General features: G+C 44.1%; 2 protein-coding genes across 2 annotated transcripts in view; both read right to left on the reverse strand.

The window, feature by feature from the left end:
* LOC106602509 (uncharacterized) overlaps positions 1-8104 on the reverse strand; it is a 35423-nt gene extending 27319 nt beyond the window's left edge. Inside the window, exon 1 of the mRNA XM_082973784.1 lies at positions 7638-8104. Within this exon, the coding sequence (XP_082829910.1) occupies positions 7638-7896 (259 nt within the window). The 5' untranslated portion in view covers positions 7897-8104. The remainder of the gene's footprint in view (positions 1-7637) is intronic.
* Positions 8105-10236: 2132 nt separating this feature from the next.
* Positions 10237-15791, reverse strand: LOC106602508 (uncharacterized). Its single transcript, XM_082973880.1, has 6 exons — positions 15280-15791; positions 14767-14897; positions 14401-14566; positions 11580-11741; positions 11176-11280; positions 10237-10829 (listed from the first exon to the last, which is right to left on the reverse strand). The coding sequence occupies exons 1-4, from the start codon at positions 15548-15550 to the stop codon at positions 11698-11700; spliced, it is 612 nt and encodes a 203-aa protein (XP_082830006.1). The 5' UTR covers positions 15551-15791; the 3' UTR covers positions 10237-10829; positions 11176-11280; positions 11580-11697.
* Positions 15792-19157: the final 3366 nt, after the last annotated feature.

The raw sequence follows: 19157 nt of genomic DNA on the forward strand, positions 1-19157 counted from the left end.
GTTATAAAATGATTTGCATTTTAATGAGGGAAATAAGTATTTGACCCCTCTGCAAAACATGACTTAGTACTTGGTGGCAAAACCCTTGTTGGCAATCACAGAGGTCAGATGTTTCTTGTAGTTGGCCACCAGGTTTGCACACATCTCAGGAGGGATTTTGTCCCACTCCTCTTTGCAGATCTTCTCCAAGTCATTAAGGTTTTGAGGCTGACGTTTGGCAACTCGAACCTTCAGCTCCCTCCACAGATTTTCTATGGGATTGAGGTCTGGAGACTGGCTAGGCCACTCCAGGACCTTAATGTGCTTCTTCTTAAGCCACTCCTTTGTTGCCTTGGCTGTGTGTTTTGGATCATTGTCATGCTGGAATAACCATCCACGACCCATTTTCAATGCCCTGGCTGAGGGAAGGAGGTTCTCACCCAAGATTTGACAGTACATGGCCCTGTCCATCGTCCGTTTGATGCGGTGAAGTTGTCCTGTCCCATTAGCAGAAAAACACCCCCAAAGCATAATGTTTCCACCTCCATGTTTGACGGTGGGGATGGTGTTCTTGGGGTCATAGGCAGCATTCCTCCTCCTCCAAATACGGCGAGTTGAGTTGATGCCAAAGAGCTCCATATTGGTCTCATCTGACCACAACACTTTCACCCAGTTGTCCTCTGAATCATTCAGATGTTCATTGGCAAACTTCAGACGGGCATGTATATGTGCTTTCCTGAGCAGGGGGACCTTGCGGGCCCTGCAGGATTTCAGTCCTTCACGGCGTAGTGTGTTACCAATTGTTTTCTTGGTGACTATGGTCCCAGCTGCCTTGAGATCATTGACAAGATCCTCCCGTGTAGTTGTGGGCTGATTCCTCACCGTTCTCATGATCATTGCAACTCCACGAGGTGAGATCTTGCATGGAGCCCCAGGCCGAGGGAGATTGACAGTTCTTTTGTGTTTCTTCCATTTGCGAATAATCGCACCAACTGTTGTCACCTTCTCACCAAGCTGCTTGGCGATGGTCTTGTAGCACATTTCAGCCTTCTGTCAGTTTACAATCTTGTCCCTGACATCTTTGGAGAGCTCTTTGGTCTTGGCCATGGTGGAGAGTTTGGAATCTGATTGATTGCTTCTGTGGACAGGTGTCTTTTATACAGGTAACAAGCTGAGATTAGGAGCACTCCCTTTAAGAGTGTGCTCCTAATCTCAGCTCGTTACCTGTATAAAAGACACCTGGGAGCCAGAAATCTTTCTGATTGAGGGGGTCAAATACTTATTTCCCTCATTAAAATGCAAATCAATTTATAACATTTTTGACATGCGTTTCTCTGGATTTTGTTGTTGTTATTCTGTCTCTCACTGTTCAAATAAACCTACCATTAAAATTATAGACTGATCATTTCTTTGTCAGTGGGCAAACATACAAAATCAGCAGGGGATCAAATACTTTTTTCCCTCACTGTAACATTGAAGGTTGTGCAATGTAACAGGAATATTTAGACTTAGGGATGCCACCCGTTAGATAAAATACGGAACGGTTCCGTATTTCACAGAAAAAATAAACGTTTTGTTTTCGAGATGATAGTTTCCGGATTCGACCATATTAATGACCTAAGGCTCGTATTTCTGTGTGTTTATTATACTATAATTAAGTCTATGATTTGATAGCGGTCTGACTGAGCGGTGGTAGGCACCCGCAGGCACCCGCAGGCTCGTAAGCATTCATTTACACAGCACTTTCGTGAGTTTTGCCAGCCGCTCTTCGCAATTCTTCAAGCATTGCACTGTTTATGACTTCAAGCCTATCATCTCCCAAGATTAGGCTGGTGTAACCGATGTGAAATGGCTAGCTAGTTAGCCGGGTGCGCGCTAATAGCGTTTCAAACGTCACTTGCTCTGAGACTTGGAGTAGTTGTTCCCCTTGCTCTGCATGGGTAACGCTGCTTCGAGGGTGGCTGTTGTCGATGTGTTCCGGGTTTGAGCCCAGGTAGGAGCGAGGAGAGGGACGGAAGCTATACTTTACACTGGCAATACTAAAGTGCCTATAAGAACATCCAATAGTCAAAGGTATATGAAACACAAATCGTATAGAGAGAAATAGTCCTATAATTCCTATAATAACTACAACCTAAAACTTCTTACCTGGGAATATTGAAGACTCATGTTAAAAGGAACCACCAGCTTTCATATGTTCTCATGTTCTGAGCAAGGACCTTAAACGTTAGCTTTTTTACATGGCACATATTGCACTTTTACTTTCTTCTCCAACACTTTGTTTTTCCTTTATTTAAACCAAATTGAACATGTTTCATTATTTATTTGAGGCTAAATTGATAGTATTTATGTATTATATTAAGTTAAAATAAGTGTTCATTCAGTATTGTTGTAATTGTCATTATTTCAAATATTTTTTGTATATATTTTTTCATATATACTGCTCAAAAAAATAAAGGGAACACTTAAACAACACATCCTAGATCTGAATGAAAGAAATAATCTTCTTAAATACTTTTTTCTTTACATAGTTGAATGTGCTGACAACAAAATCACACAAAAATAATCAATGGAAATCCAATTTATCAACCCATGGAGGTCTGGATTTGGAGTCACACTCAAAATTAAAGTGGAAAACCACACTACAGGCTGATCCAACTTTGATGTAATGTCCTTAAAACAAGTCAAAATGAGGCTCAGTAGTGTGTGTGGCCTCCATGTGCCTGTATGACCTCCCTACAACGCCTGGGCATGCTCCTGATGAGGTGGCGGATGGTCTCCTGAGGGATCTCCTCCCAGACCTGGACTAAAGCATCCGTCAACTCCTGGACAGTCTGTGGTGCAACGTGGCGTTGGTGGATGGAGCGAGACATGATGTCCCAGATGTGCTCAATTGGATTCAGGTCTGGGGAACGGGCGGGCCAGTCCATAGCATCAATGCCTTCCTCTTGCAGGAACTGCTGACACACTCCAGCCACATGAGGTCTAGCATTGTCTTGCATTAGGAGGAACCCAGGGCCAACCGGGTTCTGAGGATCTCATCTCGGTACCTAATGGCAGTCAGGCTACCTCTGGCGAGCACATGGAGGGCTGTGCGGCCCCCCAAAGAAATGCCACCCCACACCATGACTGACCCACCGCCAAACCGGTCATGCTGGAGGATGTTGCAGGCAGCAGAATGTCCTCCACGGTGTTTCCAGACTCTGTCACGTGCTCAGTGTGAACCTGCTTTCATCTGTGAAGAGCACAGGGCGCCAGTGGCGAATTTGCCAATCTTGGTGTTCTCTGGCAAATGCCAAACGTCCTACACGGTGTTGGGCTGTAAGCACAACCCCCACCTGTGGACGTCGGGCCCTCATACCACCCTCATGGAGTCTGTTTCTGACCATTTGAGCAGACACATGCACATTTGTGGCCTGCTGGAGGTCATTTTGCAGGGCTCTGGCAGTGCTCCTCCTGCTCCTCCTTGCACAAAGGCGGAGGTAGCGGTCCTGCTGCTGGGTTGTTGCGTTCCTACGGCCTCCTCCACGTCTCCTGATGTACTGGCCTGTCTCCTGGTAGCGCCTCCATGCTCTGGACACTACGCTGACAGACACAGCAAACCTTCTTGCCACAGCTTGCATTGATGTGCCATCCTGGATGAGCTGCACTACCTGAGCCACTTGTGTGGGTTGTAGACTCCGTCTCATGCTACCACTAGAGTGAAAGCACCGCCAGCATTCAAAAGTGACCAAAACATCAGCCAGGAAGCATAGGAACTGAGAAGTGGTCTGTGGTCCCCACCTGCAGAACCACTCCTTTATTGGGGGTGTCTTGCTAATTGCCTATAATTTCCACCTATTGTCTATTCCATTTGCACAACAGCATGTGAAATTGAATGTCAATCAGTGTTGCTTCCTAAGTGGACAGTTTGATTTCACAGAAGTGTGATTGACTTGGAGTTACATTGTGTTGTTTAAGTGTTCCCTTTATTTTTTTGAGCAGTGTATTTTTTTATATTTAAAATCGGCCAATTAATAGGTATCGGCCTTTTTTGGTCCTCCAATAATCGCTATCGGCGTTGAAAAATCATAATCGGTCGACCTCTAGTGTGGACCATGATAGATTCTTAGTGATGTGGACACTGAGGAATGAAGCTCTCGACCTGCTCCACTACAGCCCTGTCGATGTGAATGGGGGCGTGCTCGGCCCTCCATTTCCTGTAGTCCACGATCAGCTCCTTTGTCCCTGTAGGCTGTTTCATCGTCGTCGGTGATCAGGCCTACCAACGTTGTGCTGTCAGCAAACTTGATGATAGTCGTGCGCGGCCAATAACATCTGCTAAACAAGTGTATGTGACCAATAAAATTTGATTTGAAGTGCATCGACAACGTCGTCCCCACATATTCCAACCATTAGCCATGGATTACAGGCAACATCCGCATCGAGCTAAAGGCTAGAGCTGCTGCTTTCAAGGAGTGGGACACTAATTTTTATGTCTTATTCTTACCCATATATTTTTTAACTGCACTGTTGGTTAGGGGCTTGTAAGTAAGCATTTCACTGTAAGGTCTACACCTGTTGTATTCGGCGCATGTGACCTAATAAAATTTGATTTGATTTAATCCGGACGCATATAAGAAATCCCGCTAAGACCTCCGAGCCATCAAACAGGCAAAGCATCAATACAGAACTAGGATCGAATCCTACTGCGCCGGCTCTGACGCTCGTCGGATGTAGCAGGGCTTGCAAACTATCACATATTACAAAGGGAAACCCTGCCGCAAGCTACCCAGTGACGTAAGCCTACAAGATGCGCTAAATGCCTTCAATGCTCACAACACTGAACCATGCATGACAGCACCAATTGTTCCCGGACAACTGTGTGATCACGCTCTCCGTAGCCAATGTGGGTAAGACCTTTTAAACTGGTTAACTTTCACAAGGCCACAGGGCCAGATGGATTACCAGGACGCGTACTTAGAGCATCCGCTGACCAGCTGCCAAGTGTCTTCACTAACATTTTCAACCTCTCCCTGATCCAGTTTGTAATACCTACATGTTTCAAGCAGACCACCTTAGTCCGTGTGCCCAAGAACGCCTGGTAACCTGTCTAAATGACTATCGCTCTGTAGCACTTACATCTGTAGCCATGAAATGCTTTGAAAGACTGTCATGGCTCAACACCATCATCCCAGACACCCTGGACCCACTCCAATTTGCATACCGCCCCGACAGATACACAGATGACGCAATCTCTATTGCACTCTACACTGCCCTCTCCCATCTGGACAAGAGGAACACCTATGTGAGAATGCTGTTCATTGACTAAAGCTCAGCGTTCAACACCATAGTGCCCTCCAAGCTCATCACTAAGCTAAGGACCCTGGGACTGAACACCTCCCTCTGCAACTGGATCCTGGAATTCCTGACGGGCCACCCTCAGGTGGTGAGGGCAGGCTACAACACATCTGCCACACTGACCCTCAACACGGGGGCCCCTCAGGGACTCCAACACTATCATCAAGTTTGCTGACAGCACAATGTTGGTAGGCCTGATCACTGACAAAACAGCCTATAGGGAGGTAAGAGACCTGGCAGTGTGGTGCCAGGACAACAACCTCTCCCTCAACATCAACAAGACAAATGAGCTGATTGTGGACTACAGGAAATGGAGGGCAGAGCACGCCCCCATTCACATTGACGGGTCTGTAGTGGAGCAGGTCGAGAGCTTCATTGCTCAGTGTCCACATCACTAAGGATCTATCATGGTCCACACAAACCAACACAGCCGTGAAGAGGGCACGTCAACGCCTGTTCCCCCTCAGGAGGCTGAAAATATTCTACAGCTGCACGATTGACAGCATCTTGACTGGCTGCATCACCGCTTGGTATGGCTACAGCTTGGTATCCAACTGCAAGGCACTACAGAGGGTAGTGCGTACGGCCCAATACATCACTCGGGCCAAGCTCCCTGCCATCCAGGAACTCTATACCAGGCAGGAAGGCCCTAAAAATGGTCAAAGACTCCAGCCACCCAAGTCATCGACTGTTCTCTTGGCTACCGCACGGCAAGCGGTAACGATGCACCTAGTCTGGAACCAACAGGACCCTGAACAGCTTCTACCCCCACGCCATAAGACTGCTAAATAGTTAATCCGGGTAGCTATTTAAAACTATCTGCATTGACCCTTTTTGCACTAACTTTTTGGACTCCTCATATACCCTGCTGCTACTCTTTATTATCCGTCCTGTTGCCTAGTCACGTTATTCCTAGTTATATGTACATATCTACCTCAATTACTTTGTACCCCTACACATCGGCTTCCCAACCCATTGTATATAGTGAAGTTATTGTTACTCATTGTGTATTTTATTAGGACTTTTCTATTATTTCTCTCTGCATTGTTGGGAAGGGCCCATGAGGAAGCATTTCACTGTTAGTCTACACCTGTTGTTTACGAAGCATGTGACAAATAAAATTGGATTTGATTTGACAGCAGTGGTGTAGCCTACGGGCGATACGGATAACACTTAGGCTTATTATTGATGTCTACATAGCAATGTGATTCACACCTCTGCTGTGGTAGTTGTGGATGGCTGTTCACAAATGTATAGGTGTATTTTACCCCAATAATGGCTGAATTGAAGAAGTATAGGCTAAGCTGCCTATCAATCATTGTTTATGCGACCCATGGACAGCCAGTGAAAAATGCGCTCTTGCAACAGCTGCATAACACGGATCCCAGCCTATGGAATAAAATTGAGGGAGTTCCTCCCTTGTAAACTCCTCCGTGGTATTGTGATCCACTAATGCTAACAAAAACAAGTTTAATTTAAGAAGACCACGAGTAGGTATTTTATTGCTCAATCTAATTCAGGCTGGTTAAAAGTCCTAATGGACACACGCTTAAAAGCTGCAAATGATCGAGATAAAGTGTCACCCATAGAGATCCTATTAAAAAGTATTATAATTCCTAGTTCTATGGTGTCACCAACAAAAACATTAGGCCTATAACAAATGCAGAATATGGCATACATGTCATGCCAATAGCACTTTTTGGTATTCAAAGCATGCCATTCAATGAGCAGCATTTCTTTTTTTAACATTGTTTTGAAGCAATGAGCCCTCCATGACAAAAACAGAATAGGCTAATGAGTCCTTCATTTTTGGGTAAAACCATTAGACTTTGGTTTTTAACATAAATATACACTGAGTGTACAAAACATTAAGAACACCTGCTCTGTCTATGACAGACTGACCAGGTGAAAGCTATGATCCCTTACTGATGTCACTTATTAAATCCACTTCAATCAGTGTAGGTGAAGAATGATTTTTAAGCGTTGTGACATGGACTGTGTGTGTGAGCCATTCAGAGGTTGAATGGGCAAGACGAAATATTTAAGTGCATTTGAACGGGTTATGGTAGCAGGTTCCAGGCGCACCGGTTTGCGTCAAGACCTGCGACGCTGCAGGATTTGTCATGTTTGAGCAACCACCCAAACACGTTTGGGGAGCATTGGAGTCAACATGGGCCAGTTTCCCTGCGGAACCCTTTCGACACCTTGTAAAGTCCATGCACCGACGAATTGAAGCTGTTCTGATGAGAGGGTCGTTCGTGTTCTGTACACTCAGTGTATATGAAAGCCACGTAGCCTCAGCCTTTTGCAAAATGTACCTCTTTCTATTCCTCTGTATCGGTCGACGATCTTGACACTTCTGGGACGACTGGCGAAGACGCGCTCCCGTGCCACCTTCACTTCTAGTAGCTGTAGTTTCCTGCGTAATGCCCTGTTTTCTTTCTGGCTTTGAGTTATTTCCAAACGAAGCACTGCATAGTCGTCATCTACGAGTTTACAGATCTCTGTCACAGCTGCATTCGCTAGCACCTCCATGACGGAGGCTATTTGAGTGTGAAACCCCATACAGTTAGCCATTGTTAGCAGCTAGCTAGCGTTACCTGGAACACCTATCAAGTCCTGTCTCTAAAGTGAATTAAACACTAAATAAGGTAATTATATGATGCTGTGCAGTTAAATTAGTCATTTTGAGTACCAGTGTTTAAGGAACTTCTAAATAACAAAAACGCTAACGTAGAACTTGTTCTTGGTCACTGTTTACTTCCGTTTACACTGAAGAGCAAGGATCTTATTGGCTAACGTCATAGCTCAAAGGGTGTGGTTAACTGAAAACGACTTATTACAGTCTCCTATTCATGATCACCATCTTTCAAGCTGAGAGTAGACTTGTTTATTAAGGACAGTGTGTTAGCAAGAATAGAGTAGAAAATAATGACTTTATTCCATCAATCACCTCAGTAAGGTAAATATTAAACTGTCCCTGTTCTAGCCTAAGTTCACTGTCTCTCTAAAAACAAGTATTTACTCAAGCCTGTTTCAAATGACAAGTTAACAAAAAGTTAATGCGATGTATTAATTACCCTCTTACCAAGACACCTTGCATACATATCAAGCCACACCGCTACGATTTCTCCCCTTAGTGGACACTCCTATGTCTGATAAGGCTAGTCAGGTAGGAGAAGTAGACAAGACTCTGAAGGAGAAGACAGACTTGCTGATAGACTACCACTAGGGGGGTCTCCCACCACTCTCTCTGAAGGCTGAAGCCCAGGAAGACCTGTATTGTTCATCATGGACACTGTGGTGTTTATCATAGGAACAGGAGGGTCTATCTCTATCAGCCCTAGGCCCTGCTTCATCCCTGCACTGAGACTGTGAAGAGGAGGGTCTGGGCTGCAGACTGGATCCCTGACTGGAGGCTCCGTCTCTCTGATGACCACCAGGACTGAGGTTGTTCAGTCCACCTGTCCACTGGTTGTGTTATATGTAGTGGTTGTGATGGAGTCTCTGTCCCCCGTGGTTGGGTCCTGGTTCTGACTGGGGAAGGAAGAGTGACAGCTCCTGATCCATGGTCCTGATGCAGGGCCACCTCAGAGGTCCAGTCTCTCCAACCAGTAACACCGGATATCAGCAGATCTTCATGGACTGCAGAAGCAAAGATTATACAGAAAAGCATGAAAGCATTCTTTGCTGTACATACAGAAACATGACATGTTATAAAATGCTAACCACAGTCAAGTCAATCTAACACTGATTCAAGTACCTAACAATATGGAGCCATTGGAGTTTATTTTTTAAAAGTCCGAATTCAGTCTCTGCAATGATACAAAAATAACCAAGTCAGTCAGCACAGAGTCAATTTAGTATTTAATTTAAAATAGCATAAATCACATTTATTGCACAAAATGATACATGACAAGTAGAATAACTTTTCTCACTTCACCTTTTCTGTAAATATCAATCCAATTTACTGATAAAGCCCTTTTTACATCAGCTGATGTCACAAAGTGCTGTACAGAAACCCAGCCTAAAACCCCAAACAATGCAGGTGTAGAAGCACGGTGGCTAGGAACAACTCCCTAGAAAGGCCGGAACCTAGAGAGGAACCAGGCTATGGGGGGTGACCAGTCCTCTTCTGGCTGTGCCAAAGAGGAAGATATTATGTTGGCCATGTATTGATAGAAAATCACTGTAGAAAAATTTATGAAAAAATAAATAATTTCTGTATTCTGTATAAAGATACGGTACCTTCACTTTGATAAAAGTAACTATAGAATACTTTGGAAATGGTTCAACACTACATTACACACAGCTTCAATACTTCATGAATTAAGGCACTATCATTATCTCACTATAAAACACCTAAAGACACGAAGTTTGTCACTCTTCATCAGTGAAGCATTTTTACAGACACCATCACACCAACCATCACCATATCATCTACTCTGTCTCATCATACTCATTCTTTCCTCAGTTCACCTCATCCAGTTCCATATACATCCAAAACCAACAGAATTAACTACAAACTAACTAGTACTACATTATATATTAATATACTCTATACATGGGCTGTGTGCATTTTCTGCTGGTGTATCCTGAGAGAGCTCCTCTCTTGAGAACCTCTTCGCGCAGTGCGTATAGGCAAACGGCCTCTCCCGTGTGGACCTTCAGGTGAAGCTTCAGCTGGTGCTGGCGGGAGAACCTCTTCTCACACTGGGGACAGCTGTAGGATTTCTCCCCTGTGTGGACTCTCTGGTGCCTCTTCAGGTTGGAGGATTGAGAGAAACTGGCCCAGCACAGGTGGCAGCCAAATGGTTTCTCCCCCGTGTGCATCCTCTGGTGGATCTCCATCTGTTTGGGGAAACTGAAGGATTTCCCACAGAACGAACACGGGAAGCACTTCTCTTTGCCACTGGATCTACTGATAGCATCACTACTACTGTCATTTGTCAATGGGCTGGTGTTGCCATTTAGTGTTGAGGCACTGGCATTGTCTGAGGTCTGGTTTAACATTAGGAGAGTGTGAGGAGGACGAAGGCCAGGGAATGTCGGTGTTGTCGCAGGGTCCATGTTCCAGTTGATAGATCCTATAGAAGGCAGGCTGAAGGCAGCACCTGTTGGGTGGTTAACCTGAGGTGCCATCTGGCTTGCTGAATCACAACTATAGGAGCAGGACGGAGAATAGCTAGCCAAGTCTATGTCTGTTCTCATACGAACACCTCCCCGTCCCCGCGGACCAAATCTACGCCTCGCCCTGGTGTCAGCCAGTCTGTTGTCATGGAGACTAAGTTAGAATGTTTTGTGTTCAACTGTCGGTTTCTGGTTGTGTTGAACACTGTTGCTCCCTAGCCCAGAGTTGAGGATGCTGTCCAATCCACTGCCCGCCACTATGTCGCCTCTGGTCCAGGCCGGCTTGTTGATGTCATTCCCTGGGCCCTTGGCTGTATCCGTCTGGGTCTGAGAATCCAAGATGACCACCCAATCTCCCCTGTTAGCCTCCAGCCAATCACCTACAGGAAGAGGTTACAAAATAGACTTTACAAACATGGCAGAGAACTCAGGTGCAAAAACCCGGAACAGCAAAATAGCCCCATAACATCAAAGATCCACCACCATATTTTACAGTAGGTATGAGGTACTTTTTTGCATATGCTTCCATTTTTCAACACCAAATCCACCACTGGTGTACATGGCCTAATAGCTTTATTTTCAAGTCACCTGACCGTAGCACAAGACTGAAGTTTGATAAACTACATTGGCACTTGGATTGAAGCCGGTGCTATGAGGAGGAACGAGCATTGTGTTGGAATGACGTTAGCCGTCGGGAAAAAATGGGCTATATGTATATCTCCTTACCTTGCTCCCCCATCTTTAGTCCACTCAGCAGGTCAATGCTCTCTGGTCCATCGTCTCCTCTTTGACCAGCAGCAGATCAGGCTTCCCTTCCTCCATGTCTACTGACTGTAAGAGATACAGAGTGAGAGGATGTTGGATCAAGAAATCTGATATGAGCACCCTGCTATGGAGCATCTTCTGACTGGGCAATGAAGGATTGCTATGAGTACTATGCAAACATGTTAGTTAATTTGATTATGTGACATTCTTTTAATGGTTTGATAATTCAAAGGCATGGTCCCATACTTTAGACAAAATTAATCAAGACCCGTATCCACAAAAAGTCTGAGTAGGAGGGCTGATCTTTCCATATAATACGGGCCCTGACGTAATACCATTCAGACAGTAGTTTACAGTGGGCTCACCTCAGTGAGACTGTGTGTGGTCCTGTGCTGCTCAGCTGGTTCCTCTGTGGGTTCAGGAGGAGGTGTAGTCTGGTTGTCCTCTATGACCATGGTCCCCTCAGGGTTCCCCAGACCCTCCTCACACCCCTCCTCTTTCACCAGCAGCACCTCTGGACCCTCCTCCTGGAAGAGAGAAGTGATACAGATTACACTCCTTCAGGTACGCACACACAGATAATAAACACATTCAACATGGAGTGTTTACCCATTCCCACTACCTTTTTAGTACTAAACTAGTTACAAAATGGCTTCATTGTTGTTAAATCTATCATGGTAGACATGTGGGTAAATATGAGTCAGCTATTAGAATCTCTTCTCGCAGTGGGTACTGGCCAAACTACATTTCTCCCCTGTGCGGACCCTCTGGTGCCTCTTGAGGCTGCCAGCCTCAGCAAAGCGCATGTGACACTGGGTACAGCTGAAGGCTTTCTCCCCTGTGTGGACCCTCTGGTGGATTTCCACCTTCTGGAGGCAGCTGAAGCCTTTGCTACAGAACATGCAAAGGAACCGTTTCTCTTTACTATTGCCTGATGTGGTTCCCCCTCCCTGAGCCTGGGGTCTTGCACTGTTGTTTGAGTTCAATACTTGATCGAGGACACGAGGGACATTGGGTCGCGATCCTTGAGTGTGTGTAAAGGGGAGTGGGTCGCGACATTTAGATTTGTCTCAACTTTACCTGTAATCTAAGAAATCTCGGCCCTGTAAGTATCCGTCTCCTAGGCGACTATCTGAATTCCATGTGGGAGGAATGTCGCCCCCCACTTTCAGTCACTTCATTTACGACCAGACCCTCCCCTATACACTACTAATGTAGTGGTTCCAGACCCCTCTGAACAGATCAGTCTGTGTCTCTAAACCAGATGTGGGACTAAGTCACTATTATTCGAGTCACAAGCAAGTCACAACCTGCGAGTTTCACATGCTAACGTTTTAACATTTGTGGCACAAATCCCATTCAAGTCATGGGACAGATATTAGCATTTTTCACGCATCATGTTCACATCGTCTATAAGTGACTTTGTTGAGCTTTACAATCGTATGAGATACTTTCGGATGATTTGGACATGATGCGTGAAAAATGCTAATATCGGTGGCCTGTTTTGATGTTGAAAGTCTATACACATAAATACCCCCCCAATGTGGACTAGAGGCCACAAGCTTATTTTTGGAAAAACGCCCTATAGAGTCTCGGCCTAGCTCCTCATGTACCAGAAACCTAGCAGAGCTGTTACTCCCAAATAACTTTTATGTATAGAAGTTACTTTTTCCAACAAACCAAAGGAACCACTTTGGGGAGTACGATGGCACCCAATTATGCCAATCTTTATATGGGAAGCTTAGACCACTGGTTCCCAACCAGGGGTACTTGGGCTATCCACAAGGGGTTCTTGGGCTATCCACAAGGGGTTCTTGGGCTATCCACAAGGGGTTCTTGGGCTATCCACAAGGGGTACTTGGGCTATCCACAAGGGGTACTTGGGCTATCCACAAGGGGTAGTTGGGAAGACTCATGAGACCATAGACTTACTGGTAAAATGCACACAAGGTTCAGGGGTTCTCCCGGTTGGTGAAAAAGTTTGGGAACCACTGGCTTAGAGCATGATCACATTCCCAACCCTGAGTAAAATCCCTTTCTGATCAAACTATATCAACATTATAGATGATATTGGTATTATTTGACGGGACTCCCAATGAACTTGAGATGTTCCATGAGTTTCTTAATAAGTCAAATGATCATCTTCATTTCACCGTGGGCTTTGGTTACTCTAGTGTCAGCTTCCTTAACATTCAGATCACTAAAGAAAATGACACACTCGTCACGATCTATACAGGAAGCCCATAGTTCGAAAAAAAACGCTTCTAAGAAGTGATAGCTTCCACCCCATTCCTCTAAAGAAAAGCCTCCCGATCGGTCAGTTTACCCCATAAAAGTCTAAGCCCTGTCTAATCCGGGAAGGGAGGGATTCTACTAAGCTATATGGAATTGTTTTAAGAAGGCCATACCAAGGATCATTTAACTATTTGATTTTGAATTTTAAGTATCCACAAAAAAATCTTAAATGATTTGATGAACCACATTTTTTGGGGGGGCCTTACTGCTATTAGCCCACACAAACACATTGAATAAGAGATTCACTACATTGTACAACAGTTCTAAAGGAAGTTAGTTCTGAAGTGTCTGTCCTATATCTGAGAGATATAAGAAAGATGGGGAAACATTTTTGTTTTGTTTTTACACGTATTTAACCCCTTATTTTTGTTACCAAACAGTCTCCATATATACTGCCATTCACTTTTTCAACTGGTACTGGGGGGTCCAATACCTTCAGACGGGTCTTCAGGCCTGTCGGCGTCCTAGAGCAAAACACATGAGAGTTCCACCTTTCCACTAAGGGGTCATATTAGTGTGTAGCCCAAACGTTCGGCCCCTACAGACAGAAGTTGGCAGATTGGCTGTACCGACTTCAGACGAGTCCCAAGACGCTTGTGGAGAGTCTAGTCAGGCTCGAGTCCAAGTCATGTGACTCGAGTCCACAACTGATCTAAACCAAAGGATATGTTGCCAGGGTCCATCTCTGTAGCCTAAGAACAAGACAGATCATCACTGCCACTGGTCACCATCCCCACGGGAATGAACTGTCCTCTGGCTCTGGATGACAGCCTAGTCTCCCCAGCCCCCAGTCTCTCTGGGTCTGATCTGTGGTCAGATCCTTTAAGTAAGAGCCTGTGTGTTAGTTAGTCTTGGTGTCTGTCTCTGACTTGAGGACGGTGTTCCACTGACCTCCATGATACTGCGTTGGGTCCTGGGCTGCACTGGGGCGGTTGTGGGGTCCTCTGTGGCTGCAGGGGGCTCTCCTGCCGCACCAGTCTGGACGTCTCCACTGTGGGTCCTCCTCTTCAGTCATCTCCTGCTTTACCCCAGGACCTGTAGCATCTGCATCTGCAGACTGACACAAGAAGAGAGGAGGTTATTACGGGTACATGAGTTGTATTGCATAACAATGTCGTAGTGATGTCTCACAAGCTCCCCTATGGAAGATAAATGAGGATGTACAAGTATGGAAGTGAATAGCTGAGGGGAGATTTTCTGAAATAAACTGACCACATTTGATGTATTGTAATTTTAATGTAACAATATTCCACTAACCTCTATCATGATAACGTGCTGGGTTGAGGTTCCACTCCCCTCATCAACAGTGATTGGTTTGTCATCTCTCCATGTATTGTGTCCCGCTGGCTTCACAAAGCTCCTGTGGCCTCCAGTGAGATGTCCTTCACCTGAGAGAGTGATTGGGGGAAAAGAGGTGGTTAGGTAAGCTACTGTCAATGCTCAACACTATATTGTACACTATTGACAGTTTTGACACTGTCTAGAATTGGTAAGGATGCAAGGTAACAATTCTCAACTTATTGATATACTATTTATAGATTGATCATGTTCCATGCATCATATTGCTTAAAATGAGTAAATAGGAAATACAGTAAATCAAGAATCTGGTTAGAATACGATATTGTATCTTTGTGCAAGATAGCTCAGCAATCAGTGTTATTATTGCATACTATCCAAAAACTGACCAAGACCCAATTCTGGTTAACACAAGTTACATGTGCAGAGGGGAACTAAGCGACAGGCAGGCACCCACGCCTTTGCAAAATGTACCTCTTGCCATTCCTCTGTATCGGTCGAGGATCTTGACACTACTGGAACGACTGGCGAATACGCGCTCTCGCATTGTCCTCTCTGTGCGTTCCCGTGACACCTTCAGTTCCAGGAGCTGTAGTTTCCTCCGCAATGACCTGTTTTCTTTCTGGCTTTGAGAAATTTCCAAACGAAACACTGCATAGTCGTCGTCTACGACTTTACAAATCTCTGCCACGGCTGCATTTGCTAGAACCTCCATGATGGAGGCTATTTGAGTGTCAAAAACCATCGTCACAGTTAGCCATTGCTAGCTAACGTCAACAACTAGCTAGCTAGACTTACCTAGATAACATATATCAACCAAGTCTTGTCTCCAACGCGAAGTAAACACTACCTGGGGTAAATGTGTGATGCTGTGTAGTGACATTTGTCATATTTTGGGTTCCAGTGTGCTAAACGTAGAAATAACAAAACCCTAACGTGGAAATTATTGTTCACCGTCCACTTCCGTATACTTCTTCTATGGTATTATGGCGGTCCGCAAACGATGTGCATGCCACCACCTGCTGCGTTTGCCTACTGTTCTGGAGTATGAATTCATTACACTTTGTATCTAGATTTCCATCCAATTAGCGACAGATTTTCATGCGAATATTCTAAAACTGCATTAATTAAGAAAATATGCCCATTTTCCCACCAGCAGTGTGTTTCCACCAAATTGACTTGTGGATAAAAATCAGTGCGTGATTATTATTTTTCTTAATTTTTCATTTATTGAATACAAAATGTAATGTTCAAAGTGTTTCCATTGCATTTTCAACTCTACCATAGATTTGGCACAAAAACTGTCAGCTTCATTAAATAGTACCCTCAAAACACCAGTCTCAACGTCAACAGTGAAGAGGCGACTCCGGGATGCTGGCCTTCTAGGCAGAGTTCCTCTGTCCAGTGTCTGTGTTCTTTTTCCCATCTTAATATTTTCTTTTTATTGGGCAGTCTGAGATGTGGCTTTTTTTTGTTGCAACTCTGCCTAGAAGGCCAGCATCCCAGAGTCGCCTCTTCACTGTTGACGTTGAGACTGGTGTTTTGCGGGTACTATTTAATGAAGCTGCCAGTTGAGGACTTGTGAGGCATTTGTTTCTCAAACTAGACACTAATGTACTTGTCCTCTTGCTCAGTTGTGCACCGGGGCCTCCCACTCCTCTTTCTATTCTGGTTAGAACCAGTTTGCGCTGTTCTGTGAAGGGAGCAGTACACAGCGTTGTACGAGATCTTCAGTTTTTGGGCAATTTCTCTCATGGAATAGCCTTCAACTTTTTGTTTCTGGCAATTTTGAGCCTGTAATCAAATCCACAAATGCTGATGCTCCAGATACTCAACTAGTCTAAAGATGGCCAGTTTTATTGCTTCTTTAATCAGTACAACAGTTTTCAGCTGTGCTAACATAATTGCAAAATGGGTTTCTAATGATCAATTCGCCTTTTAAAATGATAAACTTGGATTAGCTAACACAACGTGCCATTGGAACACAGGAGTGATGGTTGCTGATAATGGGCCTCTGTACACCTATGTAGATATTCCATAAAAAATTTAATTTACAACATTAACAATGTCTACACTGTATTTATGATCAATTTGATGTTATTTTAAAGGGCAAAAAAATGTGCTTTTCTTTCAAAAACAAGGACATTTCTAAGTGACCCCAAACTTTTTGACGGTAGTGTATATATATTTTTTTCATTTTAGCTAAACCTAATCCTTGTCCTAACCTTAACCTAATTCTCCTAACCTGCTACGTCAATTCTCCACATGATATATAAGACCTAAAAGCCATACATCATTTCACAGGAACAGTTCCAAAAGACAAATCACACTCGCACAGTGGCGGAATAAATTCAACCACACATAGGCCTAACTATTGATTCAAGACCACGGACAGCAAAGAAAACAGATGCGCTGTGTATGCTTGTCATCGGCAAGGACTAGGGAGGGTAAAAAGAAACAGAATGGAATTAAACACAGGCAAAATCCTAGAGTAAAACCTCTTTCAGTCTGCCTTTCAACTGAAACTGGGAGACAAATTCACCTTTTAACAGGACAATAACCTAAACACAAGGCCAAATATACTCTGGAATTGCTTACCAGGACGACATTGAATGTTTCTGAGTGGCTTATTTACAGATTTGACTTAAATCGGCTTGAACATCTATGGCAAGACTTTAAAATGGCTATCTAGCAATGATCAACAAACAACTTGACAGAGCTTGAAGAATAAAAAATGTGTATTGGCTAATATTGTACAATCCAAATGTGCAAAGCTCTTAGAGACTTAGCCAAAAAGACTCACAGCTATAATTGCTGCCAAAGGTGATTCTAACATGTATTAACTCAAGGGGTTGAATACTTATCCAATCCAAATATTAGTGTTTTACTTTTCAATCATCTTTTTAAAATATATATAACTTTTCTTCCACTTTGACAGAGTATTTTGTGTAGATTGTAGAAAAAAAAGACAATTAAATCCGTTTTAATCCCAATTTGTTACACGTGGAAAAAGTATAGGGGTGTGAGTACTTTCTGAAGGCACTGTCCTTTAATTTTATATCTGAGAGAAGTACTTTCTCGATAGACATCAAAGCCAAGACTGACAGTCGGGCCGGTCCGGTGGTGTTCCTAGAGTAAGTCTTGATCCGTTTCAGGGTGGAGAATGTAAACACAGGAATGGTCAATACCAGACAGGTAAGCAGATACAGTTGGTGCATACTCTCTTTCAGCCTCTTCTGCCGGGAAACATGGAGTAGATCGGCCGGGTTCCTACCCTCGAAGTCAGACATGGAGTACATTACTGTGAGTTCAGTTTGGAGCTGCAACAGATCAAAGTTGGTGTCACAGCTTTCCTCAAGACTTGAGAATGCAGTACTGGGGAAGGTTTCACTATACCTGGGGAACTGTTGTGGGTCAAGGAGGACAAGGAACCATGAGCCTTTCGTGGTCCTTGAATGTATACATTTCTCCAGATCAGTGACTGAGAAGACTTGACTTTAGCTACAGTACCAGTCAAATGTTTGGACACACCTACTCATTCCAGGGTTTTTATTTATGGCTACTATTTTCTACAATGTAGAATAATTGTGAAGACATAAAAATGTATTTCCTTAATGCGTTCGAGCCAATCAGTTGTGTTATGACAAGGTAGGGGTGGTATATAGAAGATAGCCCTTTTTGGTAAAAGAACAAGTCAATATTATTACAAGAACAGCTCACATAAGCAAAGAGAAACGACAGTCAACCATTACTTTAAGACATGAAGGTCAGTCAATCTGGAAAATTTGAACATTTCTTCAAGTGCAGTTGCAAAAACCATCAAGCGCTATGATGAAACTGGCTCTCATGAGGACCGCCACAGGAAAAGAAGACCCAGAGTTTCCTCTGCTGCAGAGGATAAGTATATTACATTTACCAGCCTTAGAAATTGCAGCCCAAATAAATGCTTCACAGAGTTCAAGTAACAGACACATCTCAACATCAACTGTCCATAGGAGACTGCGTGACTCAGGCCTTCATGGTCGATTTTCTGCAAGAAAAACACTACTAAAGGACACCAATAAAAAGAGACTTGCTTGGGCAAAGAAACATGAGCAATGGACAATAGACTGAGATTTTTGGTTCCAACCGCTGTGCCTTTGTGAGACGCAGAGTAGGTGAACTGATGATCTCTGCATGTGTGATTCCCACCGTGAAGCATGGAGGTGTGATGCTGTGGGGGTGCCTTTCTGGTGACACTGTCAGTGATTTATTTAGAAATCAAGGCACACTTAACCAGCATGGCTACCACAGCATTCTGCAGCGATAACCATCCCATCTGGTTTGTAGTTAGTGGAATTATCATTTCTTTT

This window comes from Salmo salar, chromosome 04 (assembly GCF_965601325.2).
Source record: "Salmo salar chromosome 04, fSalSal1, whole genome shotgun sequence".
Taxonomy (NCBI): Eukaryota; Metazoa; Chordata; class Actinopteri; order Salmoniformes; family Salmonidae; genus Salmo; species Salmo salar.